General features: G+C 39.3%; 1 protein-coding gene across 1 annotated transcript in view; it reads left to right on the plus strand.

Annotated features, from left to right (window-relative positions):
- BAZ1B (bromodomain adjacent to zinc finger domain 1B) overlaps positions 1-21,549 on the plus strand; it is a 33,990-nt gene that overhangs the window by 5,025 nt on the left and 7,416 nt on the right. The window contains exons 2-15 of the mRNA XM_014057910.2: positions 2,064-2,180; positions 3,364-3,508; positions 6,399-6,600; positions 7,415-7,536; positions 7,839-8,036; positions 9,789-11,454; positions 12,286-12,424; positions 13,283-13,437; positions 14,026-14,137; positions 16,705-16,803; positions 17,423-17,597; positions 18,116-18,301; positions 20,517-20,664; positions 21,185-21,332. Of these exons, the coding sequence (XP_013913385.2) occupies positions 2,064-2,180; positions 3,364-3,508; positions 6,399-6,600; positions 7,415-7,536; positions 7,839-8,036; positions 9,789-11,454; positions 12,286-12,424; positions 13,283-13,437; positions 14,026-14,137; positions 16,705-16,803; positions 17,423-17,597; positions 18,116-18,301; positions 20,517-20,664; positions 21,185-21,332 (3,612 nt within the window). The remainder of the gene's footprint in view (positions 1-2,063; positions 2,181-3,363; positions 3,509-6,398; positions 6,601-7,414; positions 7,537-7,838; positions 8,037-9,788; positions 11,455-12,285; positions 12,425-13,282; positions 13,438-14,025; positions 14,138-16,704; positions 16,804-17,422; positions 17,598-18,115; positions 18,302-20,516; positions 20,665-21,184; positions 21,333-21,549) is intronic.

Here is a 21,549-nt window from a genome sequence, read left to right on the forward strand (position 1 = left end):
GGGGAGCTTGCAGAGTCTTCCAGGGGGGGGGGGAATGAGCAGGAAATGGCCCGTTTTTTGACAAAAAAAATTGCATGCATAGCCTTATTGAGGCTTATAGAGTGCTGCTGGGGGCTAGGGGGGCAAAAAACAGCCCTTTTTTGCTCATTTCTGCCCTCCCCAGCTCCAGGAGCTCTCTGAAAGCCCCCATAAGGCTCTGCACGGCCATTTTGGTGAAGGGGCAGGGCTTTGGGAGGCAAAAATGCTGTATTTGATGTATAAGATGCACCCAGATTTTCAGCCTCTTGAGGAAAAAAGGTGCGTCTTATACTCTGAAAAATACGGTATTTATGATAGTTACAGTGTCCCAGTATCATGTGATCACCTTTTACTACCTTTTGACAAGCAAAGTCAAATCGGAAACTATTTAATAACTGCAGTGATTCACTTAACTGTAGCAAGAAAGGTGATAAAATAGGAGAAACTTAACAACTATCTTGCTTAGAGATGGAAATGTTGTGCTCAATTATGGTTATAAGCTGAGGAGAGTACCTGTACTAGCTGTCCATAGTCGCCTGTGGCCTATGAACTGTGGGTTGGACATGCCTGTTCTTAAGGAGAACAGTATCTTGCCTGGTGAACCATATTTCAAATTCATAGAATGGAAAACCTGGCTATTTGTGCCAGTTTCCTTTTCTTTTTTTTCTAGCACTTGCATTCTGTAGCAAAGCACGGTAGAAGTGTTTGCTTATAGAATTGAGTAGGAAATTCAGCTAGGGTTGGATTTATCTGTTTTCTTGATAGGAATACAACTATAGTATGTATGCTGTATGTTTCGATAATTTGGCTGCTGCTTAGTACATAGTAACATTTTAATTAAATTTATCCCAAACATGTAGTACTTCTCATTAAATACATGAATATTTACTGAGTTTATGTGTATAATATAGCCATTTCTCTAACATGGTAATAAAAATGTTGCTTCATAGTATTCCTTTTTTCAGTTTCTTTTATGTATTAAGATTTTCTATTTCCAAATTTAAGATCATACTTTTTTTGTGATGCCCAAGTTGGAATTGCTGTGGCTTCTACTATTTAATTTCAAAGTACAGTTGGAAATATCTATTAAAATATGGTTTCAATTTTGTTCGATGGTCGACAACCATTGAAATACCTTTATGATTTAAATGACCCAATAATTAAAATCTATGAAGAAAATAAGTAATTAAAAGACAGAACCTTCTCTGGTGTGAACTGGATATGAAGCAGTCTGCTAGCTTGGCTACATATATCCCCCCCTCTTGCATATCAATGTTGATTCCTGCGAACTGCTTGGATTAGCCCTTATAGTTTTCTTGGCAAGATTTAGGAAGTGGTTTGCTATTGCCTGCTTCCTGAGGCTGAAAGAGAGTGATTTGCCCAAGATCACCTAGTTGGCCTTGTGCCTAAGGTTTGGACTAGAATGCAGTCCCCCAGTTTTTAGCCTGATGATTTAACCAATACACTCTCAATTATATATTATTTAGTGTTCCCAAATCTTATTGCCACTGAGTAAGTGTACTTTACCTAGGCAACTTTAGATTTTTCTGTAATGCAGGGAGGAGATGAGGCAGAAAAAGTAGCTGTTCACAACTGATAATGTGGTTCCATTTTCTGAAAACCTGATCCTTTGTAATTTAAAACATCTGTGGTATCTGATTTGGGATAGTATTTATTGGTATATGGAATGTGTTTTAAAATGCATTTAGAAAATATCAGTAAAATACATATTAAAATATACATGCTACTGAGGCTGTGTTTTCTCATGGCAATTAAATCCTGAGTAAGATGAACAGTACTATATTTGCAGCCCCTTTTACATTATGAAACAAAAAAATAGTACTAAGAATTATGCATGATGCCCAATCCAAATATTATAGTTAAAATTCAGATGTTAAAATATTAATCATAAAACCTTAATTTGGTAACTGTTTATCATAATGTGTCAATCAGCCTATGTGTGTAAATGACAAAAAAAATACTGATTTAATCCAATAGTTTAAAAACTAAGTGCACCTTATTTTCCTGAGCTGTTGCTCCTTCAGAGAGTATGAAGCACGGCTAGAGAAATACAACCAACGAATATGGACCTGTAAAAGTACTGGGAGTAGTCAACTGACGCACAAAGAGGCCTGGGAAGAAGAACAGGAAGTTGCTGAGCTGTAAGTAGCAATGCGAATGCTTTCGCTGTTAGGGACAGAACCTAAAGGATGAAAGTGGGGGACGGACTTTTGACAAATAGTGAGCTTCCTGTGAAAATACTTGGAATGAGTCATCTCAAAAGAAGAAAAGGCTTTTCTTCAGCTACATAAGCAAGGATATCTAAACTCTAAAGAAAATATTTCTTATTGTGTATTGCCTGACTCTCTGTGATTTTTTTTTCTCCTTACATTTTGAACGTTGCAGTTCTCACTGGCCTTTCTCAAAAACTCTGGTCTAATTAAATAGCAAAATTGAAAACAAATATAGATGTGCTGCATAAAAATACAGAATGTAATCCATTATATGTATAAAGTCCAAAAACGTTCTGGCAATGAATCATGCATTCATGCTAACCAGTGCATTTTTGGTATACTACAGTTGTATATTAGAGATGTATAAATTAGAGATAAGGCATTTTTCCATTGAGAATCAGGGGGAAAGTATTAGTGTGTTTGAATACAAGTCATATTGCTGGGATGTAGTAGGAATGTTGCCCCCCCCCCTCAAAAATTATATAGAAAAAAATCAAATATGGGATGGCATTATCTGTAATTTCACATATTTGCAGCTGTAAAGACAGACCAGAAATTCAATACAGCAATAATTCAAAATGGTGAAGATACGTTATACTTTCTCTTCCTAGTTCCCCTAAAACGGTAACCCTGTGGGGTGGCTTGTGCAATGTTCTTGGTTTCTAATCTAGTGTCTTAACCACTAGATCAAACTGGCTCTCATTGATGGTAAACAGATTTTGTTACACAATTGTGATCTGTCTATGGAGGATGGATACATATTTTACCAATGTGCAGAAATATGTATCCATCCTCCTAATTTTCCAATAGTTTGTAGTGTTCGATCCTTATATAGTCAGTGCAGAGGGCCATGCTTGCCTAATTCATTTTAGTAATATACAATTTCCTAATGTCTATTCACTCAAATTAGAGATATGCTTAAATCCTAACTAACTGCTTTTAAGTAGAGGATTAAGATAAAACTATTGAGTCAATCATATTGGTAGGCAAATGATAGTAGCAGTTTCTGGAAATTGTCTCTTGAATGTTGCAATTTCTCTAGTTGAAGTTGATTCTTTAAGTTGCTATTTTATCATAATTATCCTATATCATTTTCTATTTGTCTTTTCAGTTTGAAAGAGGAATTTCCAGTCTGGTATGAAAAACTTGTTCTGGAAATGGTTCACCATAATACAATCTCTTTAGAAAAACTGGTGGACACTTCCTGGTTGGAGATTATGACAAAATTCGCGGTTGAAGAAGAGTGTGATTTTGAGGTAAGGACCAGGTATAAATTCATCTCTCAGAAACAGTTGTCAAAATAATGATGTCACATCAAATATGATAGTTGCGTTATCCCTATCATAGCTGATTTCTGTTTTAGACATGACGGTCTCCTTTTTAAAAAAAAAAATAGCGGGTATGGTGAGTTCCTAACAGGATAAGCATAGATGAACTTGTGACCAATCTTGCTCTAGAACTGTAAGCATCCTTTTGTGGCCTTTACAGTCTCTTAGAATCCTGAGGCAAACATTTTGGTATGTTTTACAGGCAGTGCATTGAAGGATTATTTAAACTTGCAAAAGTTTAATCCCCTTAAAATAGCCAATTTCTTCCAATCGTGATTGCTTTTCTTATTTTTCAGGGAGGGTAATGATTAGGTATTGGTTTTATAGCTCTTTCCAGCTTCACAATTGTCATTTTCTGAGACATATAGGGATCTCTTGATGAAGAAGAGATGTTTCACTTCGTAAACCTGTATCATTACAGGCAGGCTGCTTTGGTGACAATTGCTTTTAAACACCCATCAGACATCTGATTTTCATTGGACTTTCCTAGGAATTCATTTTTTTCCAATAAAGATGGTTAATACAGATTCAGTGTGGGGACATGACTTAGTACACTGTTTTGTGTATTGCTTGCCCATGATTTCTATGAAATCTATGAATATAATTTAGATGAAACTATGAATACATTGAAAATCAAAATACTAAAGGATTACGGATACTTCAAATGGTTTCTCTTATTATTGTATTTAACCAATCACATCACCTAAAGTCTCTGAAAGCCCCAAAGTGCAGCTATGTATAAGAAGTTTGCTGCATGCAAAGCTTGGTATTACTAAAAATAGTCTACCTTCAGACAATGTTCCCTCTAATTTTTTTTCAGTGTGAGCGGAAAAGTATAGTGTTTGAGCGGCACAGTTTCATGCCTGAGCGCCTAAGAGAGCAACAGTTTGAACTGCTGTCACGTCTGCTGGACATTAGCACAACATTCCAAGCATCAAGCGCCAATTGCGAGCAAGGTTTCAGCCTCATGAATGCCAGACATGAAAATGTGCCACTCAAACACTATACTTTTCCGCTCACACTGGGGGGAAAAGCCTCTCTGCTCAGCTTTTAAATTGTTAGACTAGGTAGAGAGAGACATGGCACCAACAGCCTGGGTCCTGGCATTTTGCAGGCAACCTGTCATCTCACATTTCTTTGGAATGCAACCTATCACATTTGAATAGATTTTGCCAATTATCCTATTAAAAGATAATCCTATTATTCTAAAATATGACTAACAAAATATTAAAAATTGTAAATATTTAATGCTGATAAATAATAGCAGTAATTGTTATTTAGTATGACTAAAATCAGTATTGATATATCAATATAATATCAATCAAAATTGACAAACACTAAAATAACAATACAAATATATAATGTGGAATATAAATGTACTAAATATACATAAATGCAATATAAATGTAATAAAATAATTTATCATGAACCTCTCCCCCTTTAAAGTAGTAAGATCAATTAAATAATCTAGCAAATTTGGACGATATGTTGTTACATTACTTAAGAATATACATACCTCAGAATCAGATACAACATCCACATTATTCCCAACTGTCAATAGAATCATATGCCATGCCAAAACTATTTTAAATAAAGATATGAAATTAATCAAGTATTGCATTTATTTTTCAAAATGAATGTACTATTTTTTATTATTTCAGTTTTGTACCCCATCTTTTCATCTCCAAGGCATTCAAAGCAGCTATCCGATTTTTTTAAAATTGAAATCTACTTAAAAACTGGTGTTAACATCACCATAATCTAATTCAAAAAGCCTGGCTAAAAAGGGAATTATCCTTTTCTAAAACCAAAGAAGAAAGAATTGCCGTAGGATTGTATTCCGTAGTATTTAATCAATGCATAGCTTTCAAGTATAATCCAAATTATATATCTAAACAACATTATAAATCATTTAAATATCAGAAGATTCGAGCATTGTTTTTTCTGATCTCTTGGCAGAAAGGATGTGTACTGGCATTTTATGGAATTTAAAATGATTAAGTCCATGACACAAATTGCACAATAGGAAATCCAGGCCAGAATTTATTTAACTCATTGTATCACCAGGGATCAGAATTTAGCAGGCCCAGGAAAAAAAAAACAGTAGGTAAGGCCACTTTATAGCTAAATTTGATACCATTAAAAATTAAATAGGATTAAAATCTGTGGTTTATAATTTACCCAGTTGTGCCATGCCGTCCGCCCCACTCCTTTCGCCAGCGTTAGCCCGCTGCACCAAGGGGGCACGTAAGAGGGAGGGGAAAAAACAGGAGATACGGCCGCAGCTAAGCACGCAACAACCTTGGCGTCTAAGTGGGCGAGTCCACAGCATGCGCGCCCGCACGTCTGAGATAAGGCATAAAAAGGGAAGGAAAGGCAGGGAGGAGACGACCGGATCCAGCTCCGTTTGGGGCGCCGACTTGCACACCAGCGAGTCCCCTAGCGTAGGGTGGGGAAAGGCTTTGTTGAAAGGTCCGAAGGGCGGAAAATCAGGAGGTGCCACCCACATGCAGCCGCATAATAAATCGCACCAATTCCGCCCAAACTTTTTTAAAAAATGTTGTCAAGACTCCTGTTTAGCTGGAGGGGGTTTCGTTCGCGATTCCGTGGCCATTCTGCAGAGTGCAGAGACTGCAGTCTGTGTCCGGCAAACGACACTGCGCGGCAGTGGGAAACTGCTGCGTGGTGTTTATTTGCCACCTTAGAGGGAACATTGCCTTCCGACATGACACTCCCACCTCTCAGTATTCATTTCACAAATTATTACTGAATGTGGGAAATAATTCTCTTCCTAGTTCCAAATTGCCTTTTTTTTCAGGTTGGAAAAGAAAAAGTACTACGTGTCAAGGTGGTAAAAATACATCCATTGGAGAAAATAGCAGAAGATGAGGTTATTGAGAAGAAGACAGATGCAGCCTGTGACTCCCCATCCAGTGACAAAGAGAATACTAGCCAGGTTGTACAGGAAAATCAAAAGGAGCCAGCATTGAAAGAAGATGACAGCAGAAGAGAGAGTCTGAGTAAGTAATCCATGGACTGAAATGAAAGGAACCAGCTTTAAGTCTTATTTAGGAGTAAACTGCAAAATTGCATGTATGGCCAATAGATGACTGCTAAAAACAGTCTTGATCTGGAGAGAATCACTGTTTCCAAAATATATATGTTTGCTGCCTTGAGTTACTTATAAAGTAATCCAGCAGTATTACATATGTTACTTACTTCTTGCTATCAAGCATGTACTTTTTATGGTTCCGTGTGTTTATGATAAGCCGCAACTTTATCTGTTTAGAATTATGCAGGAAATTTTTGAGTTGCCTTTGTGTCAGTAAAATAAAATTGGAAATGTTTGTGCTGTAGAAAAGATTTTTAAACGTACACTATCTCAAAGCTCAGTGTTAATATCACTCAAGAGCATACACAGGATACACTTTCACACCACAGTTTAATGATGTAACACAGAGTTCTCCAACCTTTCTGGCTTTGTGGACCAGGGGTGGTGGGGAGATGGTTCTGTGTGAGCAGCTGGAAAGAATTATCAGCTCCATTTGCGGGCATGGCATGCATGCAAATGGAGCATGAGCACGCGTGCTCACCCTCTGGTCATGCAAGTGGGGATGTGTGTGCGCTTGCCCACCATTTCAGCCACCTGGTTGCAAACTAGTGGGCCACAACCCAGAGGTTGGGGACTCCTGATCTAACATATTAATATACATTTACATTACATTTACAGCAGCATTAGTGAAAGTATTTTTCTAAAACACGGTGGTGCAGGCACAAACACAAAACTGTTAAAGCACAGAACTAATGTTTTTGCTTTCTTTCTTAATGGGGCAGGTGACCGGGCACGCCGATCTCCTCGGAAGCTTCCTACTTCTCTGAAAAAAGAAGAAAGGAAATGGGTGCCTCCAAAATTCTTACCACACAAATATGATATCAAGTTACAGAATGAAGACAAGGTGACAGATTGCTAAGTTTGCCTGTTAGCCACTCCTGTCTCAACACTTTAAGAAGCAGTTAACATAACTGTCATAAACTATATTTAAATATTGTGTGTGTGTGTGCATGCATACACACACATACATATAGTTAATATACCTATATGCTTACAAACTTTCTATTATTACAATATATGTATCATTTAAGATAAATGTTAAACTTTCAGTGACTTACTGGGTTCTGCTCTAAACTACTACTTATTTATTGTTTCCGTACCATCAATTTAAAATCCTGTCTGAAACATTTGTTTTTATCTTTCAAGATCATTAACAATGTGCCAGCAGACAGCTTGATTCGAACAGAACGTCCACCAAACAAAGAGATTCTGCGATATTTCATTCGTCATAATGCACTTCGTGCTGGAACAGGCGAGAATGCTCCATGGGTAGTTGAAGATGAGTTGGTGAAGAAGTATTCCCTTCCCAGCAAGTTCAGTGACTTCTTGCTTGACCCACATAAAGTGAGAAATAATGCAAGATCTGTCTGAGTTGTGTGATGATGAAAAATAGGGAGTCATTTTCACATGGATATTTATTCTTAGGCCTGTATTGAAAATAAGGCAATATCAGAGTGAAATTTGCCACCTCCTGCCTTTTTCAGAAGAGAGTGCCATTGTTTATAATCAGGCGCTGAAATAATGATTCTGAAATATGTATTCATTGCCTTTTACTGGGATGCTTCCCTTGTTGATGAGCACATTTGGAATTTAAAGAATATGTTATGCCAGAATTGGTTAAGATGCGAGGGTGGGCACCTGTCCATTGTCTAATGACTCCTATACAGATACAGGCAGTCTTCGACTTAACAATCACAATTGGGGTTGGAATTTCCATTGCTAAGCAGTGCAATCATTAAATGAATTTATGACCTTTTTACTGAGATCGTTAAATGGATCTGGCCTCCCTCATTCACTTTGTTTGTTGGAAGCCCCCTGGGAAAGTTGTAAATAGTGATCACGTGACTCCAGAATACTGCAGCTGTTGTTGCTAAATGCCTGAATTTTCATCACATAGCTGCAGGGATACTGTGATAGTTGTAAGTGTAGGACTGGTTGCAAGTGACTTTTTTCATCACTGTTGTAACTGAACAGTCGCCAAATGAATGGTCATATCTATGACTACCTGTATACCCAACAATGAAACATAGAGAAGATAAAGTTAGCTTTGCTCAAAAAACCTTAAATTCAACATAGAGGTGGAAATTAAAGCTTCAGTTATTTTGTTGAGCTTATATTTTGAAAATTCACGTCTCTGAATCATTTTTAATCTTCAAACCATTACTAAATATTCCAGTTTCCTGCACCACAAACCAAAGCGGGGAAAAGGAAAGAAAGTAAAGGAACAGCAAGCATCATTTAGATTTCTTGCCACCCATCACCTTTAGCTCACAGATATTCCTTCCATCGTTGACTTTGTATTGAATGTTAGGATATGTTTCAGAATATGTAGTAGATAACAATTACCCATTTTTCTTTTTAAGAATATGAAGTATTGATGTGTTCTGGGAATTAAAAATATTGCTGGTACCTGATAATAACATTTTGAAATATGTATATTTCCCACATAATTTTGAAGTAAAAGTTTTAAGGCAGGAAGGTAGGAAGCCTGAGTACATTATGTCTAATGAGAGCCATGTTTGAGGTTCTTGTGTTGCCATATTCTTGCAGGAGAGAAATCAAGCTCACAATTCAGAAATCTCAATTTTCCTCTTTCTATAGAAGTGCCCTCTTAATGATGTCCTGATTCAACAGCAAACTGTCTGAATTTTGTAGCATCCCACAAGTCTTGAGCTACTGCCTGGATGTCTTGCTGCAGAATGGACCATTCTTTTTTAGTGTTAAAAATAAGTGGGAGACCCAACTCCTTCAGCAGGATCGAATGGTCCTTCCATTCATTCTAAGCCTCAGATTGTAGAAATTTCTGAACATGTCATTTAACAATTTGTATTTAAATTTTTGTAAGAATAGAGACTAGGGCTATACCAATGTTTCAAAGGACTTTTGATAAGACATTTCTGAAACAATTTGAACACTAGTAGATTTCTTTGCTATTGAATGTTTATAGAGAAGGTATATGGTGTAGTCAGTTAAGAGCTCTGTTTATTTTGTGTTTTTGGCTTATGCACATTTGGGGTAGATTATTCCTAGTGCAAGCAAAATCCATGTTCAATTTTAAATGCAGATCCTTTACATTTTGCATTGCTTTGATTCCAGTATTTGACTCTCAATCCTTCAACAAAGAGGAAGAGCACTTCATCACCTGATAGAAAACCTAAAAAGCCCAAATTAGATGGTTCTTCTACAGGACAGGGGCTGAATCCCTCACTTTGGTGCAGTGTGCAATTAAATAAATCAATTGTGGGCTGTTCGCTGAACATTAAGAACTTCAAAACCCCGAAATTGTCTACAGAGGAGCTGGAGGAGATGATGAATATTATGGTGCCTGGAAAACTTGACCCTTTCAATAAGAAGCGGCTTGGGAAATCATTGGATCCAAAACAGAAAAATAAAAAGGTGTTGAATGGGCAAAAATCTGGAAAATCTAGATCTCCCAAAAAAGATGCCAAGATGAAAATGAAACAGATGACACTTCTAGACATGACTAAAGGTACTTCCAAAGTCCCAAGAGCACCAAGAAGCTCAGCTGGAAGTCCCAGGTCTTCCAATAAACCTCCGAAACATCTTCCACCTGCTGCACTTCACCTCATTGCTTACTATAGAGAGAACAAAGACCGTGAGGACAAGAAGAGTGCCCTTTCCTGCATCATTTCAAAAACTGCTCGGTTGCTGTCTAGTGAGGATCGTGCACGTCTTCCTGAGGAGCTGCGAGGCATAGTGCAAAAGCGTTACGAACTACTAGAGCACCGGAAAAACTGGGCTTCCATGACAGAAGATCAGCGCAAAGAATACATGAAGAAGAAACGGGAGAAGCTGAAGGAGAAACTGAAGGAAAAAGCCAAAGAGCGTCGGGAAAAGGAAATGATGGAGAGGCTAGAGAAGCAGAAGCGATATGAGGACCAGGATATCAAAGGCAACAACATGCCTGCTTTTAAGCTGGTGGATACTCCAGAAGGACTCCCTAATACCCTCTTTGGGGATGTGGCTATGGTTGTGGAGTTTCTGAGTTGTTACTCGGGGCTACTGCTCCCAGATGCTCAGTATCCCATCACTGCTGTTTCTCTTATGGAAGCTCTTTGTGCTGAAAAAGGGGGTTTTCTGTACTTGAACAGAATTTTGGTCATTCTTCTCCAGACTTTGCTGCAAGACGAGATTGCAGAAGACTACTTGGAGCTGGGGATGAAACTGTCTGAGATTCCCCTCACTTTGCACTCTGTTTCTGAATTAGTTCGTCTTTGTCTGCGCAAGTCAGATATACAGGAGGAAAGTGAAGCTTCGGAGAATGCAGAAGAGAACAAAGACTTGGCAGCTTTTGAAGACAATGAAGTACAGGATGAATTCCTGGAGAAATTGGAGGTAACTGAGTTCTTTGAGCTGACCCCCGAGGAGAAACTGCAAATCCTCACAGCTCTTTGCCATCGGATTTTGATGACCTATTCAGTGCAGGATCATGTGGAAGCAAAGCAGCAGATGTCAGCTGAATTGTGGAAGGAACGGCTGGCAATGCTGAAAGAGGAGAATGATAAGAAGAGGGCAGAAAAGCAAAAACGGAAAGAGATGGTGGCCAAGAACAAAGAGAATGGCAAAGAGGAAAATGGTTTGGGGAAGGGCGAAAAGAAGAAAGGGGAACCAGAGAAAACAGTCAAATCAGAGCAACGTATGGATATAGAAGCAGAAGACATGATCAGCACCGTCAAAAGCAGGAGGCTTATGGCAATTCAGGCCAAGAAAGAGAAAGAGCAGCAGGAAATGGAAATGCGAGGTAATTAAAAGAGTAGCTTTTTTGTTGTGGGAAGATTAGTTTCCGTTGGGCTACTGACATTTATAACTGCCAAGCGAAGGACTCTAATCTGCTGTAGAGAAAGGAAGTTTGCTAACAGATAAACGTATCCTCTGTTTTTGTCTTTGTGCATACCTGTGCTACATTTGATAGAGAAACAGGAAGATCTGAACTATTTATTCAGATGTTCATCTGAGTCCATAAAAGCTATCTGGGCCAGGAATAACATACAGTTAACAATTAGTTTGTATATCAATATTACAGGGGCTATCGATCCATTTCAATACAGGAGGGTAGTCTCAATGCCATCTCTCTGAAAATATGGAAGGAATAGAATATTGCATAGTCTGATGCTATCTTTTGCCAATTTCTTTAGCAGTTACTAAACTCGAATCCTGAGCAGATTGGAACTGCTAGTTAGATGGGAGATGACCTGAAAATCCCTAGAATAATAGCCTGTGAAAACTCAAGGCACTGGCATGTCTGCATTTTTGCCAGGAGCTTCTATGTAATCACTGGGAATCAGTAGCAATTTGAGGGAGACTTTGGGGGGAGGTTTTGTTCAGAATTGGTCATTTCATGTTACATGACTACATTGATGTACAACAGCAATTCTTACTATTGTTAAGTGAGGACCTCATTTGACCCCAACTTCTGACTTTCTTAAGGGAAGCCAATAGGGAATGTCAGAAATGATAATCGTGACAGCAGGGACATTGTAACGGTCGGAACTAAGTATTTGGTTTAAGAAAAAAATAAAACAACTTTAATGTTATGGGGGATTAATACAGTTTTTTTCTGCTGCTCCGCTAGTAAAACTTGAAAAAGAAGCAGAGGAGGAAAGAATTCGCAAGCATAAAGCTGCGGCGGAAAAAGCCTTTCAAGATGGCATTGCCAAAGCAAAGCTGGTCATGCGCAGGACACCGATAGGCACAGACCGTAATCACAACAGGTAGGAATGGAGGAATATCTTTGTGGATTATGAGGACTGTGATATAATTCCCTACATCAGGACTTAACTGAAGATGCCAGGAACTAGTTTTAGACTGGTTCCTTCCTCTAAGTGTCGATTACTGGTCTTGTATCATTTTTATTAACACTAGACGAAGGACCTGATTTACTCAGAAGTAATCACAATTATAGGGCACAGATAGCTGCATCTTAATACACAGAGCCTGTCTGCTCAGATGTCTCCACCTTACTGTATCATTCTCTGTAACTCTTGTTTCTTTCTTTCCTTATTGTTCAGGAAGTCTCAGGGAATCTTATCCTCTCCCAACTATCAAGGCAACATTCTGTTACTACCTAATTACTTCACTTCCCCGTTGCCCCATTTCCCTTACTTTTACTCACTGAGTGACTTTACTGCAAGCTCTCTTGCTTTATTTCATATGCATTTCATCTGTTTTATTACTTATTGCTACACATGAATATAGCAGATCTATACCCCACCTTTCCTTAAAGAGCTCAAAGAAGCACTTGTGCCACCATTTTTTCCTTCAATATGGGCCCTATAGCATACATTGAAGTGAGAGCAGAGTTTCTATGGTTGAAACTGGCCTTGATTTTTGTCCCATTTCCCTCTTCCCCCTGGACTAGCCCAGTATCTTAGCTGCTGCACCACATTGGCTTTCTAGGAAGTTTGAAGTACTCCTATTTTTCTTCATTAAGAAGTTAATGAAGTTAAACTTTCCTTTCCACTTTGAGCAGCCAGGAGTGTTTACTGGCATAGCAGTTGGACCTGTTTCTGAGGGTTGGATGTGGAAAACTGCTTTGCTCCCTCACATCTAATACAATCTCTTTATTTTAGGTATTGGCTCTTCTCCGATGAAGTTCCTGGCTTATTCATAGAGAAGGGTTGGGTGCATGATGGTATCGATTATACTTTTACACCTCCAAGTGAGGAGGAGGAGGAAGAAGAGGACGAGGAAGAGGACGAGGAGGAGGAAGAAGATTACCAGCAAGGTAATCTTGATTACTTCTTATTTGTTATATGTGAAACAAGTGAAAGCATTATGTATTTTTTTTAAGGAAAATACTAATTTATGTGTTTTCCACACGTGCATGGACACCCCTCCGGTATTTTTACTTCCCATGAATTACCTGTTGAGCCATTGGTATAATGATGCAGGCTTTCTGGACAAAATTGCAGCAATTGGAATTTGATTTACATTTAGTAACAAACTGAAGAAGCATATCGTTTAAATTTTACACACTTTATAGGTAGCTAAAATATATATTTCAACTGGCCAGACGTAGTAAAATTGGAAAACAATGGAATGCATGGTGTAATTTTTAATATCTTAATTCTTATAAATGAGGTTATTTGTTAAGATATTATTAAATGTAGTTTGCTTCCTATAATTCCAATTAAAGGAACATACAATGTTAAAAAGTGCACTAACACAATAAAGCTGTGCATTTAAACATCTATGCTTTCCCTGGATGGTTACAAAATAGCTTAATTAGATGTTGTGAGGCTTTGTTTTTTAAAATAGCGATGGAAACCATGCAAATAAATTGTTTTGCTACTTATGCTTACAATGTTTACAGACCCACAGGAAAACTTGGTGGAAGGCAGTGTTTTGAACACCCCACAAGGGATCCTACATATTCCAGAAATACCTGTTGAGACATCAGTACCAAAACAGGGACAGAACCTGTGGTGAGTCCCCATACATATCAACAAAAAAATTGGGTGGGGAATAATATATGACATATTTCTATTCTCATACCATCTATTCACGATTGAAATTTGGGTATTTAGATTTTTGGAGAAGTATTCAGAATGTTCTAGATTGCTATACATATGTTTACATTATTTCCTTCTGGAGTAATGGATCATTATGGAGAATAGAAAAGAGTAAAATTTAATAATAAAAAGGAATTAGGCAAGAAATGTCAGTTGGTCTTACCTGAATTGCATGTCTCGAAGGTGGTGTGGGGGTAGTCACAACTGGGTATTAACACAGCCCCTTTGTCCTGGAGACTGAGGTAAATCTTGAGGCCACACCTCCACTCCTCCTCCTGACTTTCCCAGATTAACTGATGGTCTGTTGCAGAGAAACCTGGGAAGGAAGGGACAGAGAAACCACACACACACATCCTGTCCGGTCCCTGACCGACCATAACTGAACTAGCTCAGGCCCCTAGTGCAGGGCGCCCTAATGGGTGGGAAATGACTACCTTCAAGACGTGCAGTTCAGGTAACACCAACTGACAGTCTCTGAAGTGAGGCATGGGAGGAGTCACAACTGGGACATACCAAAGCTAGATAGCCTTGGGAGGAAATCACTGGGCCTGAGCCCCCCGAGACTCCAGGACTCCCTGAGGAACCTTCCTCCCGAAGGCCGCCTCCGCGGAGGCGTATGCATCCAGCCGGTAGTTCCTGATGAAGGGCAAGGGAGAGGACCAGGCGGCAGCTCTGCAGATCTCCTCGATGGACGCCTGGGTGGCCCAGGCCACTGAGGTGGCAGCACTTCTGGTGGAGTGCGCGGTGATGCCCTCTGGAAACCGGAGTCCTCGTGCCTTGTAGGCCTTGGAGATGGCCAATCTATCCACCTGCTGATGGTGGCCGGAGAGACCTTGGCTCCCCGGGTGGAAGGCTGAAAAGAGACAAAAAGGGCCTCTGACCACCTGAAGGGCGCCGTGCACTTCAGGTAGATGCGCAGGGCTCTTCTGACGTCCAGCCGATGGGAGGACCTTTCTCTTTTTCTGGAAGGCTTTGGACAGAAGTCCAGCAGAACTATCTCTAGTGCCCTGTGGAAGGGAGAGTTGATTTTGGGCATGAAGGCGGGGTCCAGCCTGAGGACAACCCGGTTGCAAGTGGTTGTGAAGTCATGGTTGTATGGACCAGGGGTCTGTGGCACAACATTTTATAATGGACAGAAATGGTTTACAGGCTGTATATAAAGCAACCATTCTGGGCCTGTTGTAATTTTGAATGGCTGTTAATCGATCGGTTGTAAATCAAGAACTACCTATAGTTTCAGTGACCATTACTGTTTAATTGTTTTAGAAACTGATATATTTTGAAAACAGTTTATCATGCATCGAATTTGTAACAGATTGAAGCATAACAAAGATTCAAACTAGAATTAAAGAGAAATTTTCTGTCAGTGAGAACAATTAATCAGTGGAACAGCTTGCCTCCAGATGTTGTGGCTGCTCTATTACTGGAGGTTTTTAAAACAAGATTGGACAGCCATTTGCCCAGAAATGTATGGGGCCTACCCTTAAGCAGGGGGTTAGGCTAGAAAACCTCCAAGGTCCCATCCAACTCTCTCATTCTATATTCTGATTTGTGAGTGTTGTGTCATAAAATTTAAATCTAAAAATCTTTAATTAGAATGCTTGGTTTAAACAACTGTTGATTCAGAATTTTGTCAAAATGTAGATTATTACAAACTTTTATTTTGAAGAGTGCCAAAGATCCATTCCTGCTTGCAGAACGTTTTGTTGTGTGCTTCTTTGAAGTCCTCGTTTTTCCAGAGCTATGCATTTGTTTACCAGTAGGGGGCAGGAATAGTATAATTTGTCCAATGAAATAGGTGTCCAAATGCTGAGTTATGTGATTCTTAATTTTACTTCCAAAGGTCATTAAAATGCTAAATTGCATATCTAAAATAGTACAGGTAGCCCTTGACTTACGATCATAAATTGGGACTGGAATTTTGTTTACTAAATGATGCTGTTATAAAGTGAGATGTCGCATATGACCCAGTAGCCAGGCCTAGTCTGCTTTGTCAGGAGTGGGAGCAAGAAGCTGGCATAGATGGGGGAGAGATAGGTGAGTCGGGGAGTTGCAGTACTTCTGTGGTCATAAGTGCGAACAGGCTGCCAAATCCCAGGATTTTGATCCCATGATCATGGGGGCATGGGTATAACATGGGTTGTCAGTTCCTTCATTTAAAATTGTCATAATTTCAAACAGTCACTGAATGAATGGTTATAAGTCAAGGATTACCTGTAACCCAGCTAAATTCATTGCAGTATTTTGTAAGACTTTATTATAAAATGTTACATGTGCATAAACCATCGTATCCTTAAAACAGATACAGATTTTTTTTTTTATAATATAGAAACCTCATAAGGGCCTAAATAAATAGTTGGTTTGAAATAGTGAGATGGGTTAGTAATTTATCTGGCATGGTTGAAACATTTGTAGTTCAAGGTGTCTTTTATTGTATTACTGTCACTGAAAGTATTGGAACAAGTTATCCTGTCTTCCAGGTTTCTCTGTGACAGTCTGAAAGAGTTGGACGAACTGCTAGCCTGCTTGCATTCCCATGGGATAAGAGAGAGCCAGTTGAAAGATCAGTTACAGATCAGGTGAGGCTTCCTCTTCACTTGCTGCAAAACTACATGGCACTTGTATACGCATACTGAAAATACAGTGGATTTCTGAAATTGTTCAATAAATGATTTTTGCCTTTATCTGTTAGTGAAATTCTATGGCTTTGTCACTTCAATGCCAGCAGCCTACAGTTTGGAAGAAGAAATAGTTTACAGGAAAGCTGATTGTTATTGTTTTGGGGTAAATCTTTTGCTTATAGGCAAAACATTCGAGAAGTTTCATAATGATGCTTCAAGTACAGAATAAGTTTTTCCAGAACGTTTTTAAAAGCCATAGCTGTACAAAAGGATTAGCTTCTGCTTTCCAAAAGACATTTCATACTTTTTAGCAAGCTTGAATAAACAATTTAACTGAAGCACTAGTATAAAATAACCTTTTGCAGGGCTGCAAAAACATTTAGCATTCCTAAGCGTCAGCATTTGATTTCTGGACCAAGCAGTACTTTGGTTACTCCGTGCTTGCAGTTTGGATGAGCTATAAATTTTCAGCTTAGAGCATTTTGCAGAACTTACAGCCTACATCTCTTAATTGTTTCCACCCTGGCTCATGAAGGTAGAAGTTATCCACTAAGTTATCTCCTCCTCCTCCTCTCAGGTATCAAGATATCCTGCATTCCATTCATTTGGCTCGGAAACAGAACCCAGGTCTGAAGTCGTGTGATGGCAGCCAGGAATTGCTAAACTTCTTGCGCAGTGATGTTATTGAAGTTGCCACACGGTTGCAGAAAGGAGGTCTGGGATATGTCAGTGAGGGAGAATTTGAAGCCAGGGTGAGTGGTAATACTGAAATATTTGAATAGTGTGTCCAATTCTAAAGTATAGTGAATGCCTTATTAACTCCAGATCTTGAATTCTGAACATCCCTTAAAATGTGCCACTTTGCTCTGAAACTCTTCTGGAGTGTTTTATTTTAAATACAGGTAGTTCTCACCTTACAAACTATTAGTTTAGTGGCATTCAAGGAAGTAGAAGATTGAAATAGCACCTGAAATGGATAATATACTCATGTTCTGTGGAAAGTTGACATGTTATTTAGCAAAGTTGGGTTTAAAATTGATAAAACACTGTAGTAGTAGAGTAGTATCTAAAATATGCTGGGTGCCATTTAAGAGTTCTAAAGTGCTGTTTTTTACTTGTTTTACAATTAGAGTTTTGCCTACAATACTGTAGACCTATTTGCTTAAGCGGGTGTTTTCTCATCTGACAAATGGAAGCAGAAGTATATGGATAAGAAATGGAAAGTCCTGCACATGCTAGAAATAAATAATATCAATGTTTCTCTTCTTAGGTCTGTTCATTGGAGAGCCTAAAAGATTTTGGGGAGTGTGTGATTGCTCTGCAGGCCAGTGTCATCAAGAAGTTTCTGCAAGGCTTCATGGCTCCCAAACAGAAGAGAAGAAAACATCAAGGAGAAGATGCTGTTGCCAAGGCTGAGGAAGTTGATGAAGAGAAGAAAGTAGCAGAAGAAGCCAAGGTCTTGATTATTGTAGATATAAGCTAAACATCTCTGGACTGAAAAGGCAACAATGCCTGGACAGATTGCATGAAGTTGTTGCTACAGATGTAGGCTGTTGGGAGCTTGAATTTATTGGTGTTACTTCATGGCAGGGCCTTGCTTTCTACAGCGAGGTTTAAGAGAGGCTGCATCTTCTCTCTTTGCACTTTAAAAAAGAACCCCTTAAATGGAAAGCAGAAGCTGCTGTCCTTTGAGTCTGCTACAAAAAGACTCAAAGCCTATAATTTATGAAAGGCTGTCATTCTTGCCTACGATCAGTGTTTTCCGATAGACATGAATACCATCTAACATGAGATGATAATTCTTTGCGGTCATTCTCAGTATATTTTTAATGGAGAGACTTCCTTAAGAAATGGACACCATTTTCAACATATGAAAAGTACAATCTTTGTTTCAAATTTACAAACGTTTGTTTGCCTTTCAAAATGACTCCTGATTATTTTCATTCTAGAAGTGTCCATTGAGAACAGCTGCTTCTTTCTGGCTGTTTTTTGCTATTGTATAGTTGTCTGACTTGTATGTTGTCATCTGTTTCTCCTCTTCCCTTAACTTGGCCAGTGTTGTGACTGATGTTTATATGACCAAATGCATTGTCTTGCTTCCAAGAGAATGTGATTAGAAAGAATCAATGCAGCCAGGCCTGAGGGACAAAATGTTACCAACTTCACTGCCCTTTTCATTGTAGTTTCATGGCTGCATATGGTGGGGTTTTTTTGTCCTTTAATATCTGACGCACATGGTAGAGTACAGGACATTATAAATTGCTTCTCTGTGGGTTAGTGAATTTGCACTACACCATTAAGTGGTCCCTTACCTTACTTTTGAATTACTATTCACCCAAGTCTTGCTTTCCTTGTTCCTCTCTCCCCTAAGGCCTAAGATACTGAAACCTTCTGACTTATACTGAGATCCTAGGGCTGTGATGGCGAACCTTGCCTGTTTGTCTTCTAGATTTCTGCCATGCATGTGCGTGCGAGGATTAGCTGTCCTTCACATATGTGGCAGTGCCAAAAAACTATGTGCACCAGCCAGCTGATGCACATGCGCACCAGAACCTGGAAGTTCAGCTTTTCTGGAACACAGCCCTGGCGAGCGTGCTTATATGCACACAATGTTTCCGCATGATTTTTAAGGCACTTGGTGCCGAAAAGATTCACCATCACTGTCCTAGCGGGATACCACTGACCCTTATTTTGTAGGAAAGTCATCCTGAGTGCATTGATTCTTTTTCCAGTTCGTGGAAGCAAAAGCTGCCAAGAGCTTCACGTTTTCTTTGGCCCAGTATGATAGCACCAAATCTCTAGGAGTAGGTCTTTGGAAAGCTAATGTGTCTGAGAAGCAAGCATTCTGAGCATTCCAAGGGAAAAAAAGACTATAATCCTAGCTACTTCTCGATCCAGGTCTATCCCAATGAGCAATGAGGAGGGAATTCTAGACTGGTGTGAAATTTTGTTTTCTTAGCCGTCCGGTTTACTCGGCATTTCCTTGGATTCAGTGGGAGGGGAATGTGCAACTCTGCAGAAATAGATGGTTTTATTTGGCTCCTGAACTGCTATTAACAGCAGAGCTCAGCCGTTTCTTGAGACATTCAATTCCCTTTACTAGGAGATTATTAATTCGGGTGCCCTAAGATTTGCCCATGTTTTCTATTTAATGCAGTAACAGGTTTATATTTCTAGAGAGGGCTGTGTATCCTCTAAATGGCCATTATTTGGAAGTTTATTTGAATTTGCTCATTTCCATGTTCTTGTGATAGAACTGCAAAGCAATTAGCACCTGAGCATAGTTGGCCACTGATGCTGCTTGTCCGTCATGTTTTACCCTCCTTTGTTATAGTGCTGTTATATATGTTGTCATATGCAGTATCTTGTCCGAAGTCTCCACTAGAGGGCAGTCTAGCAAGTCCTTGCCTCCCCAGCTGTCCCTAGAGTTAACAGCTAAAGTTCTACTGTCTGTTTCTCTTTGATGGGCAAGAATTTAGTTCAGATTTCAAAGTCAAGAATGCAGCTGGTTTCAAGCTGGCCATGTGAAGAGTTATGAGCTTCTGAGGCTCTGGGGGAGAAGAATTTTTAGTAGTGCCTAAAAGATAGCTGCTGTGAATTCTAGGGAATGATCACAAAATGCCTTCCAATTGCTGGGAGTTTGGCCCTAAGGTCCTTGTTTTACCCCCTAGGTTGCTTCAGCTGTGGAGAAATGGAAAGTGGCAATCCGTGAGGCACAAACCTTCTCACGGATGCACGTGCTGCTTGGTATGTTGGATGCTTGCATCAAGTGGGACATGTCTGCAGAAAATGCTAGATGCAAAGTGTGTCGCAAGAAAGGTGGGTATTTCAGACTTTGAATCAACTGCAAGACTTCTAATATTGTCAAAACCTTGAAAGGAAGATATCCTGTGAATACATAAAGTGATTGCCCTCCCAGTGCCCCAGAAAAAGATTAGGTACCCACTGTTCTATTTTTTTTTTCAGGTTCTCATTATGTTTTTGTCCCTCAAGGAGCTTAGTGTACAGTATACATTGAGATAGGAAGCGCTTTTTTGACTACTTGATCCAATGTTCTATTTGGAGTTTTGAAAACATTGTGTAACTGTGCAATACAAAATGCCTCCTATAGTGAGTAAACTGGTGAGTTTTTACCTGCAATCATCTGGTTCCCCAGGATACCTTTTAACTATCTCAGCTTTTTTTTCTTTTTTTAGTAGATGGGCAGATTTCCAAAGAATTGAGCTATAGCCATCTACCAAGGACAATCCTGTCAAAGGCTGTTCCCCAACATACTTGCTTGTTTATTACTCTTCTTTGTTCTTTGAATTACTAGATTGTTTTTGCCCTGTTCCCTCAGGTGAGGATGACAAACTCATCCTGTGTGATGAATGCAACAAAGCTTTCCACCTGTTTTGCTTGAGACCAGCCCTCTATGATATCCCAGAAGGAGAATGGCAGTGTCCTGCTTGCCAGCCCTCAATGGCCAGGCGGAGTTCTCGGGGCAGGTAAGAATTATTTGGTTTGCAGAGGTGCCTTTAACAGAAAGGCACTTCATCTGAACATATTTGCCCATATCCTCTTACTTTATATTAGGTTCGCTGAACTGGGTATAGCAGGATTTGTATGCCATTCCTAGCTATTTTGGACATTACATTATAGCTATATAAAATAAACAGGCATTGATGTGTGTGTATTATATATTCATATTCTATCAGTTGAGTG

Source organism: Thamnophis sirtalis, unplaced genomic scaffold (assembly GCF_051295495.1).
Source record: "Thamnophis sirtalis isolate CommonGarterSnake01/CBP01778 unplaced genomic scaffold, rThaSir2_p1.2 scaffold_6, whole genome shotgun sequence".
Classification (NCBI taxonomy): Eukaryota; Metazoa; Chordata; class Lepidosauria; order Squamata; family Natricidae; genus Thamnophis; species Thamnophis sirtalis.